Source organism: Salvelinus sp. IW2-2015, linkage group LG4p (assembly GCF_002910315.2).
Source record: "Salvelinus sp. IW2-2015 linkage group LG4p, ASM291031v2, whole genome shotgun sequence".
Classification (NCBI taxonomy): domain Eukaryota; kingdom Metazoa; phylum Chordata; class Actinopteri; order Salmoniformes; family Salmonidae; genus Salvelinus; species Salvelinus sp. IW2-2015.
This window is the reverse complement of record NC_036841.1, coordinates 4,529,948-4,543,041: the sequence shown is the minus strand read 5'-3', so window position 1 is coordinate 4,543,041 and position 13,094 is coordinate 4,529,948. Positions and strand designations below refer to the sequence as shown.

At 44.5% G+C, this 13,094-nt stretch overlaps 1 protein-coding gene across 1 annotated transcript in view; it reads left to right on the top strand.

Annotated features, from left to right (window-relative positions):
• Positions 1-13,094, top strand: part of LOC111959355 (carboxypeptidase D) — a 35,813-nt gene that overhangs the window by 17,886 nt on the left and 4,833 nt on the right. Inside the window, exons 3-15 of the mRNA XM_023980862.3 lie at positions 5,405-5,547; positions 5,826-5,995; positions 6,378-6,773; positions 6,901-7,013; positions 7,501-7,692; positions 10,040-10,207; positions 10,356-10,465; positions 10,653-10,755; positions 10,836-10,978; positions 11,196-11,365; positions 11,527-11,829; positions 12,418-12,613; positions 12,886-13,021. Coding sequence (XP_023836630.1) covers positions 5,405-5,547; positions 5,826-5,995; positions 6,378-6,773; positions 6,901-7,013; positions 7,501-7,692; positions 10,040-10,207; positions 10,356-10,465; positions 10,653-10,755; positions 10,836-10,978; positions 11,196-11,365; positions 11,527-11,829; positions 12,418-12,613; positions 12,886-13,021 — 2,343 coding nt within the window. The remainder of the gene's footprint in view (positions 1-5,404; positions 5,548-5,825; positions 5,996-6,377; positions 6,774-6,900; positions 7,014-7,500; positions 7,693-10,039; positions 10,208-10,355; positions 10,466-10,652; positions 10,756-10,835; positions 10,979-11,195; positions 11,366-11,526; positions 11,830-12,417; positions 12,614-12,885; positions 13,022-13,094) is intronic.

Here is a 13,094-nt window from a genome sequence, read left to right as displayed (position 1 = left end):
AGGTGAACAATGGGTAAGTAAAGAAATAAATCAACAGTTAAAAGACAGGCTATATACAGTAGCAAGGCAATAAAAGTAGCGAGGCTACATACAGACACCGGTTAGTCAGGCTGAGGTAGTATGTACATGTAGATATGGTTAAAGTGACTATGCATATATGATGAACAGATAGTACCAGTAGCATAAAAGAGGGGGTGGTGGGTGGCGGGTGGCGGGACACAATGCGGTTAGCCAATGTGCGGGAGCACTGGTTGGTTGGCCCAATTGAGGTAGTATGTACATGAAAGTATAGTTAAAGTGACTATGCATATATGATAAATAGAGAGTAGCAGCAGCGTAAAAATAGGGTTTGGGGGGGGCACACAATGAAAATAGTCCGGGTATCCATTTGATTACCTGTTCAGGCGGCTTGGGGGTAAAAACTGTTGAGAAGCCTTTTTGTCCTAGACTTGGCACTCTGGTACCGCTTGCCATGCGGTAGTAGAGAGAACAGTCTATGGGTGGCTGGGGTCTTTGACAATTTTTAGAGCCTTCCTCTGACACCGCCTGGTGTAGAGGTCCTGGATGGCAGGCAGCTTAGCCCCAGTGATGTACTGGGCCGTACGCACTGCCCTCTGAAGTGCCTTGCGGTCAGAGGCCGAGCAATTGCCGTACCAGGCAGTGATGCAACCAGTCAGGATGCTCTCAATGTTTCAGCTGTAGAACCTTTTGAGGATCTCAGGACCCATGCCAAATCTTTTTAGTTTCCTGAAGGGGAATAGGCTTTGTCGTGCCCTCTTCATGACTGTCTTGGTGTGTTTGGACCATTCTAGTTTATTGTTGATGTGGACACCAAGGAACTTGAAGCACGCACCCCTGTGGAGCTCCCGTGTTGAGGATCAGCGTGGCAGAGGGAACCGATTTATTTGTGTTGCTACCTACCCTCACCATCTCGGGGCAGCCCATCAGGAAGTCCAGGATCCAGTTGCAGAGGGAGGTGTTTAGTTCCAGGATCCTTAGCCTAGTGATGAGCATTGAGGGTACTATGGTGTTGAACGCTGAGCTGTAGTCAATGAATAGCATTCACACATAAGTGTTCCTTTTGTCCAGGTGGGAAAGGGCAGTGTGGAGTGCAATAAAGATTGCATCATCTGTGGATCTGTTTGAGCGGTATGCAAATTGGAATGGGTCTAGGGTTTCTGGGATAATGGTGTTGATGTGAGCCATTGCCAACCTTTCAAAGCATTTCATGGCTACAGACATGAGCTGGTCTGTAGTCATTTAGGCAGGTTGCCTTTGTGTTCTTGGGCACAGGGACTATGATGGTTTGCTTGAAACATGTTGGTATTATAGACTCAATCAGGGACATGTTGAAAATGTCAGTGAAGACACCTGCCAGTTGGTCAGCACATGCCCGGAGCACACGTCCTGGTAATCCGTCTGGCCCCGCAGCCTTGTGTATGTTGACCTGTTTAAAGGTCTTACTCATGTCGGCTACGGAGAGCGTGATCACACAGTCGTCCGGAACAGCTGATGCTCTCATGCATGCCTCAGTGTTGCTTGCCTCGAAGCGAGGATAGAAGTGATTTAGCTCGTCTGGTAGGCTCGTGTCACTGGGCAGCTCGCGGCTGTGCTTCCCTTTTGTAGTCTGTAATAGTTTGCAAGCCCTGCCACATAAGACGAGCATCGAAGCCGATGTAGTATCATTCAATCTTAGCCCTGTATTGACGCTTTGCCTGTTTGATGGTGAGGGTTAGAGTCCCTCACCTTGAAAGCGACAGCTCTACCCTTTAGCTCAGTGCGAATGTTGCCTGTAATTCATGGCTTCTGGTTGGGGTATGTATGTACAGTCACTGTGGGGACGAAGTCCTCAATGCACTTATTGATAAAGCCAGTGACTGATGTGGTGTACTCCTCAATTCCATCGGAAGAATCCCGGAACATGTTCCAGTCTGTGCTAGCAAAACAGTCCTGTAGTTTAGCATCTGCTTCATCTGACCACTTTTTTATAGACCGAGTCACTAGTGCTTCCTGCTTTAATTTTTGCTTGTAAGCAGGATTCAGGAGGATAGAGTTGTGGTCGGATTTACCAAATGGAGGGCGAGGGAGAGCTTTGTATTTGTTTCTGCGTGTAGAGTATAGGGGATATATAATTTCTTCCCCTATTGTTGCACATTTAACATGTTGATAGAAATTTGGTAGAACTGAGTTAAGTTTCCCTGCATTAAAGTCTCCGGCCACTAGGAGCGCCGCCTCTGGGTGAGTGGTTTCCTGTTTGCTTATTTCCTTATACAGCTGACTGAGTGCGGTCTTAGTGCCAGCATCTGTCTGTGGTGGTAAATAAACAGCCACGAAAAGTATGTCTGAAAACTCTCTAGGCAAGTAGTGTGACCTGCAATTTATCACAATATACTCTACTTCAGGCGAGCAAAATCTAGAGACTTCGTTAGATTTCGTGCACCAGCTGTTGTTTCCAAATATGCACAGACCCCCCCCCCCCCCCCCCCCCCAATCGTCTTACCGGAGTGTGCTGTTCTATCTTGCCGGTGCAGCGTATATCCCGCTACGTTAGCGAGTAGTATTAACGGTAACGGCAGCTTTCCCAGTCGCCTTCTCCGGGTCCTTACCAGGCATCCGGCTCTTTGTCCTCTGTACCTGCGTCGCTTCCTCTTGCAAATAACAGGGATGTCGGCCCTGTGGGGTGTTTGGAGAATGTCTTGTGCGTCGTCCTTGTTGTATAATTTTTTGTCTAATCCGAGGTGAGTGATCGCTGTCCTGATATCCAGAAGCTCTTTTTTGCTGTAAGATAAAAATAACAAAATAAATTACAAATAACGCGAAAAAAACCACATAATAGCACAATTGGTTGGGCGCCCGTAAAACTGCTGCCATTTCTTCCGGCGCCATTTTACAACAGTCTTTACCAGTCAACCAAAACCACAGTACCCAGAATTAATCTGCATGCCAGGCAGTTACAGTGATGCAGCCATTTGAGAGGATGTTCAACAGCTGCATGTACCACTCTGGCTTGTATTCTAGCTTGTCCTGGGCTGACTCAGTATTGTGTTAGTAAGGGCTTACTCTGTGCTTTCTGATACCTTTCCTCTCTGTGAGAAGTAGCCTAACACACACACATTCAACCCTGATGTGTGTGGATTAAACAGCCGCCATACTGGATATTACTTTTTTATTAACTGGGCCCATGTAAATTATTACAGTCACTAACTAATGATGGCTGGATGGACACTCACTTCCTCTCCCCTCTGTTTCTCCTCCTCCTGTTCCCCTCCTTTCCCTCTCTGTGTCAAATACCTTCTGAAGATTCCTGTATTAGGGCCACATCCTGTAGTTGGCTAAATCACAAGCAGCCACGTTAGTTGTCTCTGCTGTGTGTGTGTGTGTGTGTGTGTGTCGTTTGATTATGTAAATGCTGAATCTGCTGTGTTGTATCTTGCCCACATCACGCTAACCTGAGGCTGGTAGACCTCACACATTCAGATGAAAGAGCTGGCGTTGTTGCTTGTGCTGTTTGTCTCCTGTGAATTAGTGTGTGGGTGCGTGCTTTTGTACCCTGGATTGTGTTTGTTTAAGGATGACAGAGTGACTTGGCCTTGTTTGTGTGAGTGAGGAAGAGGGTTGAGTATCCTACTTATATTGGGTTCAGGATTTCCGTTAGCTGGTAATAACCGGCTTTTGGACGATTTTACTAAAATTTACAAAAATAGAAAAGCCGATAAATAAAATTGATGCAGGCCAATTGTCCGGGAGAAGAAAAAATCTCATTGCGAAATAATGCTTTTTAGACTTTTCGTTGATTGAAATACCATTTGTTGGAAATACATTTGATTGGTCATGCTTATCGGTCTATACTCTATAGGTTACTTTGCATAATTTTGTGGAATTAAATTGGCGTGTGTGTACAGTATATTTGTTATGCATCTTATTTATCACACGTGTAAAGCATAGAGAGATACAAAGCCTTTGAGCGTAAAATCTGTCAGACAGCGCGAGCTGCTACTACAGCGTCTCAAACAGCGCGTCACACACCACTTTGCAATGAGCAGTATGCATTTTGAAATCATACTTAAATGTTTGAAACCTGATAGTGTTACTACATGTTATGAGTCATGTCTTACCTTGCTTCAAAGTAGCCTAGCCAAAATCTGACCATATCSTTGGAGGAAATTATTTTATATCAACTTTCTTTCATTGTCCAGTAGTTAAAGCACAATCCTAGTCATATTAGTAACCCATGCTAGTTGTGGCATATTCGATCTCCACTCTTTCTACATTTCTAAATAATATTTTAATCTCKGTCACATGAAACTGCTCGCATTTGCGTTGTGCTTTTGACAATTTTCCTGATAATTGCGTTATGGAACATATTTACACTTAGCCTACTGTCTTGTGCACATTGCTGYGTTTATAATCTGAAGAAATAATAGTTTATCAACATTTTAAGCTAAACGTTCTGATCTGTTGCTTTTTAACTTTTTAATGTTGTTTATGCCTACTGGTTGTATGAATTTGGGATCTATCGTCCCAGAGTCTGTTTGGAATAGGCWMWTYTTTTTTATCGACAAGCTGACCAACAGAATAGGCCTGGGTAAACGTTTCTTCTATGGGGACTATGGTATATTGACAGGCTAGTGTTTAGCTGTTCGTTACTTGTCTTGTTGGCAGAGGAAAAGTACATGTGGACAGTTATTCTAACATCTTCAAAGTGCACATCATATTTCAATAAGGACCACACATCGTTGTATCCTCGTCTTGCATGTTCTTTTAACATGAATTACACTTGTTGATTTCTGTCTTTCTGAGCACCATGGATGGACGCCCTAGTCAGGTTAGGCACTCAATGCATATGGGTCCGGTAAMTTTCTCAAATGTCTGGTATATTAAAATGCTGCTGGTCAAACCCAGTCATGGCAACCTTCCAGAGGCCTACTGCCTGCCTCCCTGCTGTCTGGCTTTGTGCTGAAAACAAGCTGGGAACGCTGCCTGAGTGGCAGGTGGCACCAGGCCACAGCAAACACAGTCCTCCACCAGGCAGCCCTGGACTGGAGGAAAGGCTGGTGCTGGCCACAGCCTACTCTGCTCTGCCAGAGGCACTTTGCATTGATCAACACCTTTAGCCTACATCCTGGGTTTGGTGTAGATTTAAGGACATCCTGATGCAAAGCATTAGGCCTGTGTTCATGCTGTTGCTTTCATGACCTCAACAGAAGTCAACACACTTTCTTTTGACAGTTTATTTTGTATGCTTGTCCACTTTCTTTAGGTTGTGCTTCCAAAATTAATACTGATGTCCTCGTGAGTGGTTTTCAAGCAGAGAGATCTTGAAATGTTTGMRKKWAWWWWWKWMWWWWWTWMMYKCAAACTCAAAACATTTTGACATAAGGTACAATTTGTCATCCCTGTTCAGGAGGCATGCAGGACTATAACTACCTGAATGGAAACTGCCTGGAGATCACCATGGAACTGAGCTGCTGTAAATTTCCACCGGCCTCCGAGTTAAAGAAAGAGTGGGAGTATAACAGGGAGTCACTCATTGCCTACCTGGAGCAGGTTGGCTTTCACAAGACACAGTGTCACACTCAAACTTTTAAACTATCACACACACACAATTTAATTGCACATATGACTAGCTGTAGTATTCCTAACTACTCTCTGGTTCTTACTACTGTACTCTATTTATTTATTTATTTATTTATTTGAATTGAAGAGATTGTTCCATCTTGACATCCATTTGCAGTAGTTACTTACTTATAGGCAGCACTTCAGTTATTTGAGCTTCATTTGTTCATCTCTTCATCTCTTCTGACGTTATCCTGTTGATCTCCCAGGTTCACATTGGAGTTCGAGGCTATGTGAACGAGGCTACCAATGGGACAGCTCTGCCTGATGTCAGCATTGTGGTGGCAGGCATCAACCATAACCTGACCACGGCCAAGTTTGGTGACTTCTACCGCCTGCTGCTTCCTGGGACATACAATGTCTCAGCTATAGCCACAGGGTGAGTACTGCTGGAGAAATGAACTCCTCTCCTGCTGCTACAGTAACTTGCARGCACAGGGTACAGAAAAGAAAGTCTTTAACAAAAGAAGCATACTCTACTCCTGATTTTTAGTTCCTATTTTCCTTGGAACTGATTTGTGTATGGTGTTTTCTTACATGAAGTAAATGTACATCTTAGAGCTTCATTTCCTCTAAGATGTTTCCCCATTCTGGTACTTTCCCATTATTCCTGAAACTTCCTGGTGAAATACATTTAAAAGATATCACCTGGATTTAGATACACTGCTGTGCACAGGGTTTTTACTTAGTTTCTTGCATTTCTAATATGTTTTATTTTAACTGCAACAAAAGAAACATATTCAATATTTCTCTCTTCATAGGTACATGCCCATGACAGTAGTTGGGGTTCAAGTGGTGGAGGGCAAGGCCACGGAGCTCAACTTCACCCTGGCACCCCTGGGAAATGAACCCACAGGTGGCATAACTGTACCCTTTACCACTGCCACTGTCCCTACCACAACCTCTGTCCCTACCACAACCTCTGTCCCTACCACAACCTCTGTCCCTACCACAACCTCTGACCCTACCACAACCTCTGACCCTGACTCCACCACCATCGAGACATCAAGCACCACCTCTGAGATGGGGACCTCTGGGGCCAACGAGAGCTCCACTCCCCAGGAGGTTCAGCCCCCAGCCCAGCCTGAGCACCAGCCCATCCAGCCACAGGACTTCCGCCACCACCATTACAATGACATGGAGCTGTTCCTGCGCAGGTACTGTTATGTTTGCTTAATAGGCTTGCCTTTGCAATTAAGCATTTCAAATGTTATGCTAGCAAGTAATGTTAGGATGTGACGGCTTTAATCAAATGTGAAAAGCCTTGTTCTTTCAACACAACAGGTACAGCAACAGCTTCCGTTCCATCGCTCATCTCTACTCCATTGGGAAGTCAGCAGAGGACCGTGAGCTCTACGTCATGGTGATATCAGACAACCCCACCGTCCATGAGCCAGGTATGGGTGTGTTTTGGTGACACTGGAGCTCCAGAAGAGACTATTAACTCTAAAGCAATGCCTTCAATCTATGGCTGTGTGGTTTATATTGATCTAACTTCTTATAGTAACTGGATTGTGTTCATACACAGAAATTCATAGTCTAAAAAAATAGCAGTTCTGCTGATTGCTTCCTGTAAAAGATCCTGATATTATTGCTTCAGCTCAATGATCTAGTAGCTTCATATCCTTTTGAATGTGGGGGTACTCACTCTTATCTGCAGGCCCATTACAGCATTGTATTTTTTCAATAGTGGGGAGCCTAGAAATTACAGTGCAAGGATAAGGAGGGTTTTCAAATGAATGGTGTGCTTTAGTTTAATTGAGTGTGAATTTGTTCAGGAGACTTCCGTCCCTCATTCTCTCCCAGCCGACTCTGCCCTACTTCTCTTTTAATAGCACTAACACGTTTTTTAAATTTATTTTCCCACTATTTTCTCCCCTTTAGGTGAACCAGAGTTCAAGTATATAGCTAACATGCATGGGAACGAGGTGGTGGGACGCGAGCTGCTCCTCAACCTCATTGAGTACCTGTGCCATAACTATGGCAGCGACCCTGAGGTCACCCAGCTGGTCAACACGACCCGGATACACATCATGCCTTCCATGAACCCAGATGGTTATGAGATCGCCAGGGAGGGTAAGAGAGGAATGTGTGTGTGGGGTCTATTTGTGAAAGACGTTGCCTGTCCACAATAAAAATACAGTGTACCCCTAAATTAAGACATTAAACATGATTACCAGTAGCATAAAGTCAGTGGTCCGCCCCCCCCMAAAAAAAKATATACTTTGTTTTATTTTATTTTTGAAGGATCAGTCTGGCTTTCAACTTACTCTTGAAAGTTGTAATAGTAGAAGCACAAGGTGCAATTTCGAAATTGGGTAGTGGATCATCAGTTTTTCTCTCAAGTCAGTCATTGCATACCTTAGAGAGCTATTTATAACTTGGAAGAAATGTCCAGTTGATCAACTAGCCCATGTCAGTTAAYGTTTTTTAGCTAGGTTTTGTAGCCCATAGATTTGTTGTGTTAGGGTCTTATTTTTCAGAGTAAATAACCCACGGACACTAGAGAAGCTTTAACCAAGTTTAATTCTTCCCAAAGGTTCTGTACAGCTGTAATCAGACAGCAAAACATTTCTCTCCATTTGGTTATATACATCCTACTTAAGACACTCCTTCTCTCCAATCCTTAGTTTATGCCCAAGAGAAAGAAGTTAACCAGATACTAACCCTGATTACTCCCTTAAGGGGAACTGACCTCACCCCTCACCTCCTGATCCACAGATATCCATCTGTCTTCCCTATATTTCACACAGTGCTCTGCTCCCGTCCCCCAACACATCCCAACACATTCCACAGCTATCTGTCCTTCTACAGAGAACCCTTTACTTTCTCCTTTGATTCTATGCTTMTTTCTCTATCATTTATTTAATATCTCAATGTTCAAAATGTCAAACCCAACAGTTGTAATGCTTGAGTCACTCAAATATCACAAGAATACACATTAGACAAGGCAAAATGTATAGGCGGGATGTTCCCCAGTGCTGGAAAGGGGGCCTGAGTGAAAAAGTTTGGGAAGACCTGGCCTAAGTTACTGTCTGGCTGTAAACAAAAACAAGTGTCAGACATAAAGCTGTTCTAACAGCAGAGCTTTCTTTTCAGCACCATGGAGTGAATCCTTACCACTGCTACACCTGGCTATCAGCGGAGCCTTGTCTGGCAGCAAAACAGTTCATTCAGCCTCATTTACTGCCGTTTAAAAAAAACTTATGGCTTGCTTAAACAAATGTGGTTTCTACTGAGAATTGATATGTACAAACTATGCCTCTTATCCGCTCGTCGTCCCCTTATGCCAATCTGTAATTTCAATTAAGACATTAATGAGCGCGCTAGGATGGACGTAGTCAATCTAACCATTTGTTCAGTACTTTTGAAATATACAGTGACAGAATTCACAACATGGGCCGTTCTTACAGTATTCTCCCTGTACACCAAGTCAGAACCATAGGATAAATAAAGGGGGCATATAAGCAGACAATGAAAGCTCTTACAATATTTGATGATTACATTTCTCTAACACRGGTTATAAGCTACATGTACATCACCAAGTCAGAACAGTAGGCTAAGTTACGAGGGGGAAAGGGACCAAATTATTATGGTGAKGCACATGGGCTACTAATAGCTTACTACACCGCATACACTTAGTATTACTTTGTTAGCTACAGTATACATGTCTCCCTGGCATATTCCATAATTTATGCAGCAGCATACAATACATTTTTGGACTCACCTTGTTGTGCTGTGCTCACTTGAACAGGAAGGTGGCGCGGCGGTTCTTCATGTGTGCAAATTTTGCCATCAAACTTTGTCATCAAAGTATGGCATTCTCTGTATTTATGGTGCTTTCAAGACAACTGGGAACTCGGGGGGGGAAAAAACAACATTGAATCATGACGTCGGTGATCTTCAGGTCGGAGCTCTTGAAAGAGGCCCGAGTTCACGACTTGGAATTCTGAGTTGGATGACCAAAAGGTATTTTCCCAGTCAGAGCTTGTTTTTTTCAGAGTTCCCAGTTGTCTTGAACGCAGCCGAAGTCATGCTGGATTGACAGCATTGCCAATTTATTCAACCTTTTCTGGCCCATGGTGTTGCATGTGAATGTTTATCTTTTTAAGCTTGGAAAAGAGACCCTTAAACCCAGACTTGGACCACACACCCACTCCACTGAATAGCAGGCTAGTGATTGCTTTGCAATGCTTGTAGTTAGCCACTGATTCCTTYCAAACCAGTCATTGTTGAATTTGCGATTTCCAACTTGTTGTGTGATGTTGATGCCCAATTGCCGATGAGCACCGATACATTTTGTCTATAATTTCTCTTCATAAGGATTGCAAAGAATTTGCCAGTAGATTGTCGAATTGATTCTTGATAATGACTGATTGTCTAGCTTGCTAGCTAAGATCTTGTTGTTCTTTTTCTCTYGCAGGTGATGTCAGAGGGTACACGGGACGCAACAACAGTAACAACTTTGACCTGAACCGTAACTTCCCTGACCAGTTTACTACCATCACTGAACCCAGGCAGCCAGAGACCATCGCTGTGATGAACTGGCTCAAGAGTAATCCCTTTGTACTCTCAGCCAACCTACATGGAGGTAAGCCCTAAGCTCCCCCCATTTTTCGATGTTTATAGAAAATGTATATTGGCCCGCCACCAACATATTGGCCCACTCTGGAGGACAACTTTATTATTTCAGTAATATACTATATTCTCATTGGGTATTTCCTCTCTGCCCACTACAGGGTCATTGGTGGTCAATTACCCATATGATGATGACAAGCAGGGACGTACGGAGTACAGCAAGTGTCCTGATGACAAGGTCTTTAAACAGGTGGCCAGATCCTACTCTCAGGTCAGTGGACTTCAACACACAATTTGGGTCCTTATTTCACTCCATTTACTAAATGTATTCATGCAGTTGTGAAGATAATGTTTATTACGTTAATAAAAACATTGGACAGTTGTTGATAAGTTTACTGTTTCAATTCTGCTGTTTGTATTGCATTGTCACCTTTGCCCTTTTGTGTGTGTGTGTGTAGGAAAATGCTCTGATGCACAAAGGACACCCTTGTGAGGACCTTTACCCATCGGCGTTCTTTGAGGACGGCATCACCAACGGTGCCAACTGGTACAATGTTCCCGGTTCGTGCCTTCCCATGCCAATACATCACTAAGAGGAACAATTTGTGTGTATCTGACTTCTCTTTGTGTTCTCTCGCCAGGTGGGATGCAGGACTGGAACTATCTGAACACTAACTGTTTTGAGGTGACCATAGAGTTGGGCTGTGTGAAGTACCCTAAGGCCCAGCACCTGCCTTTGTACTGGGACCAGAACCGCAGAGCCTTACTGCAGTACATCCACCAGGTCAGCATACTTACATACTGTCCTTCACTATGCTGTTATTCGCTCATTCATCTCTCTCTCTCTCTCTCTCTCTCTCTCTCTCCAAACTAAAAAAAAAATGTGAACGTATAATTTCTCTCTTTCCCTTTATATATGTCTTGCCCATTTACTTTGTCTCAAATGCACCAACTTGAATTTTAGGTGTTCATCCTCTGTGTGTGTGTGTGTCCCTCTGAAGGTCCACAGAGGAGTAAAGGGCATGGTGATAGACATTAAAGATGGTACAGGCATCCCTAATGCCACCATCATGGTGGATGAGATCGATCATCCAATCACAACCAACCTAGCTGGAGACTACTGGAGACTTCTGGTCCCTGGGACGTACCACCTTACCGCCTCCGCACAGGGGTGAGAGACAGAACCGTAGAAGTAGCTGAGATAAATTAGAGAGTTTGTTTAAAATGTGGACCCAATACCGGGTCTACATTTGTAGGGTAACCCTAACCCATAGAAACAGAATTAGAATGAACAACCTTCTGTGCCCTAACCCTCCCTCCCCTTCTTCTCAGGTACAACTCAGTAAAGATCTACGCCACAGTGCCAGAGGAGGGGGTGGAGCTGGTAGACTTCCGGCTGACGCGGGTGCGTTCGGAGCCCAATGGCCAGGCCCCCAAGGACCCTGGAGCCACCCAGGACCCTGCAGAGGAGGCGTTCCAGAGCTTCATTAAGGACCTGTCTCTGGGCCAGGGGCTGGAGCAGCTGGTTCAGAGTACCGTCACAGAGAGCAGCTTCAGATACAGACGCTACAAAGAGCTGTCAGAGTTCCTGAGGGGTTTGACGCTCAACTTCCCCAAGATCACCTCCCTGCATAGGTAGGCCTGAGTTATGACCCCTGACCTCTAAACCCTAACCTGATGTCTAACATCTAGAACTTAACTTCCCCAAGAGGACCTCCATGCAAAGGTAGGCTGGCCCGAGTTATGACCTCTGACCTCCTCATCAAATGTCACCTCCCTGCACTGGGTAACCCTGACCTCTAACCCCTAGTGTAACTGCCCTTAATCAAAATAATTTAGCTTGTCATGCAAAAAACAYGTGTATATGTATTATCACATACACCAGATAGGTGCAGTGAAATGTGTTGTTTTACAGGGTCTGCCATGGTGGTAAGGTGCCCAAGGAGCAAATTAGGGTTAAGTGCCTTGCTCAMGGGCACATCGACCGATTTTTCACCTTGTCGGCTTGGGTATTCAAACCAGCAACCTTTCGGTTACTGGCCCAACACTCTAACCGGTAGGCTACCTGCCCCCCTGTACCCCTAATGGCCTCAAAACCTCAAAACCTCTCCTCCAAATGGTTGGAATTACAGTCTACGTGTCTTTGCAGAAGAGTCTGCTAGGTAACCATTATCCCATATAATCTACAGTGGAATTGATAATAACATGCATTCTTCTGTCTAGTTTGGGCCAGAGTGTGGAGTACAGGACCATCTGGGCCTTGGAGATTTCCAACAAACCAGACGAGCGTGAAACGGCCACGCCCAAGATCCGCTTGGTGGGAGGTATCCATGGCAACGCCCCCGTGGGCACAGAGCTCCTGCTGGAGTTCGCTGCCTTCCTCTGCATCAACTACGACAAGAACCCCACCATCACCAGGGTGAGATGTTTTAACTGAGATGGTTTTACTACACCAATCATAACTACAGTGCCTAGTGAAATTATTCACACCCTTGCACAGTTGTGTTGCCTTAAAATGACTAAATATTCATACAATTTTGATATTTTTATCGACCACACTTTAAAAAGGAAAGAACATGCAAAAAAGTTTAGATGTTCTAAAAATAAAAAAGCTCCCTTTAAATATAACTGATGTACTGTTGTTCTACCCCTCATTCCTCTTTATCCTTCTCCCTCTTCTCCTCTCCACAGCTGATAAACGAGACGCGGATCGTCATCCTTCCCTCCATCAACCCAGATGGACGAGAGCTGGCCAGAGAGAAACAGTGCACCTCTACTGTGGGCATGACCAACACACACGGGAAAGATCTGGACACTGACTTCTTTGGTCAGTACCTGCTGTGGTTGGTGTATAGACGGAGATATTTGTGTTGTGTGTGTGTGTGTACTTGCATGCCCTT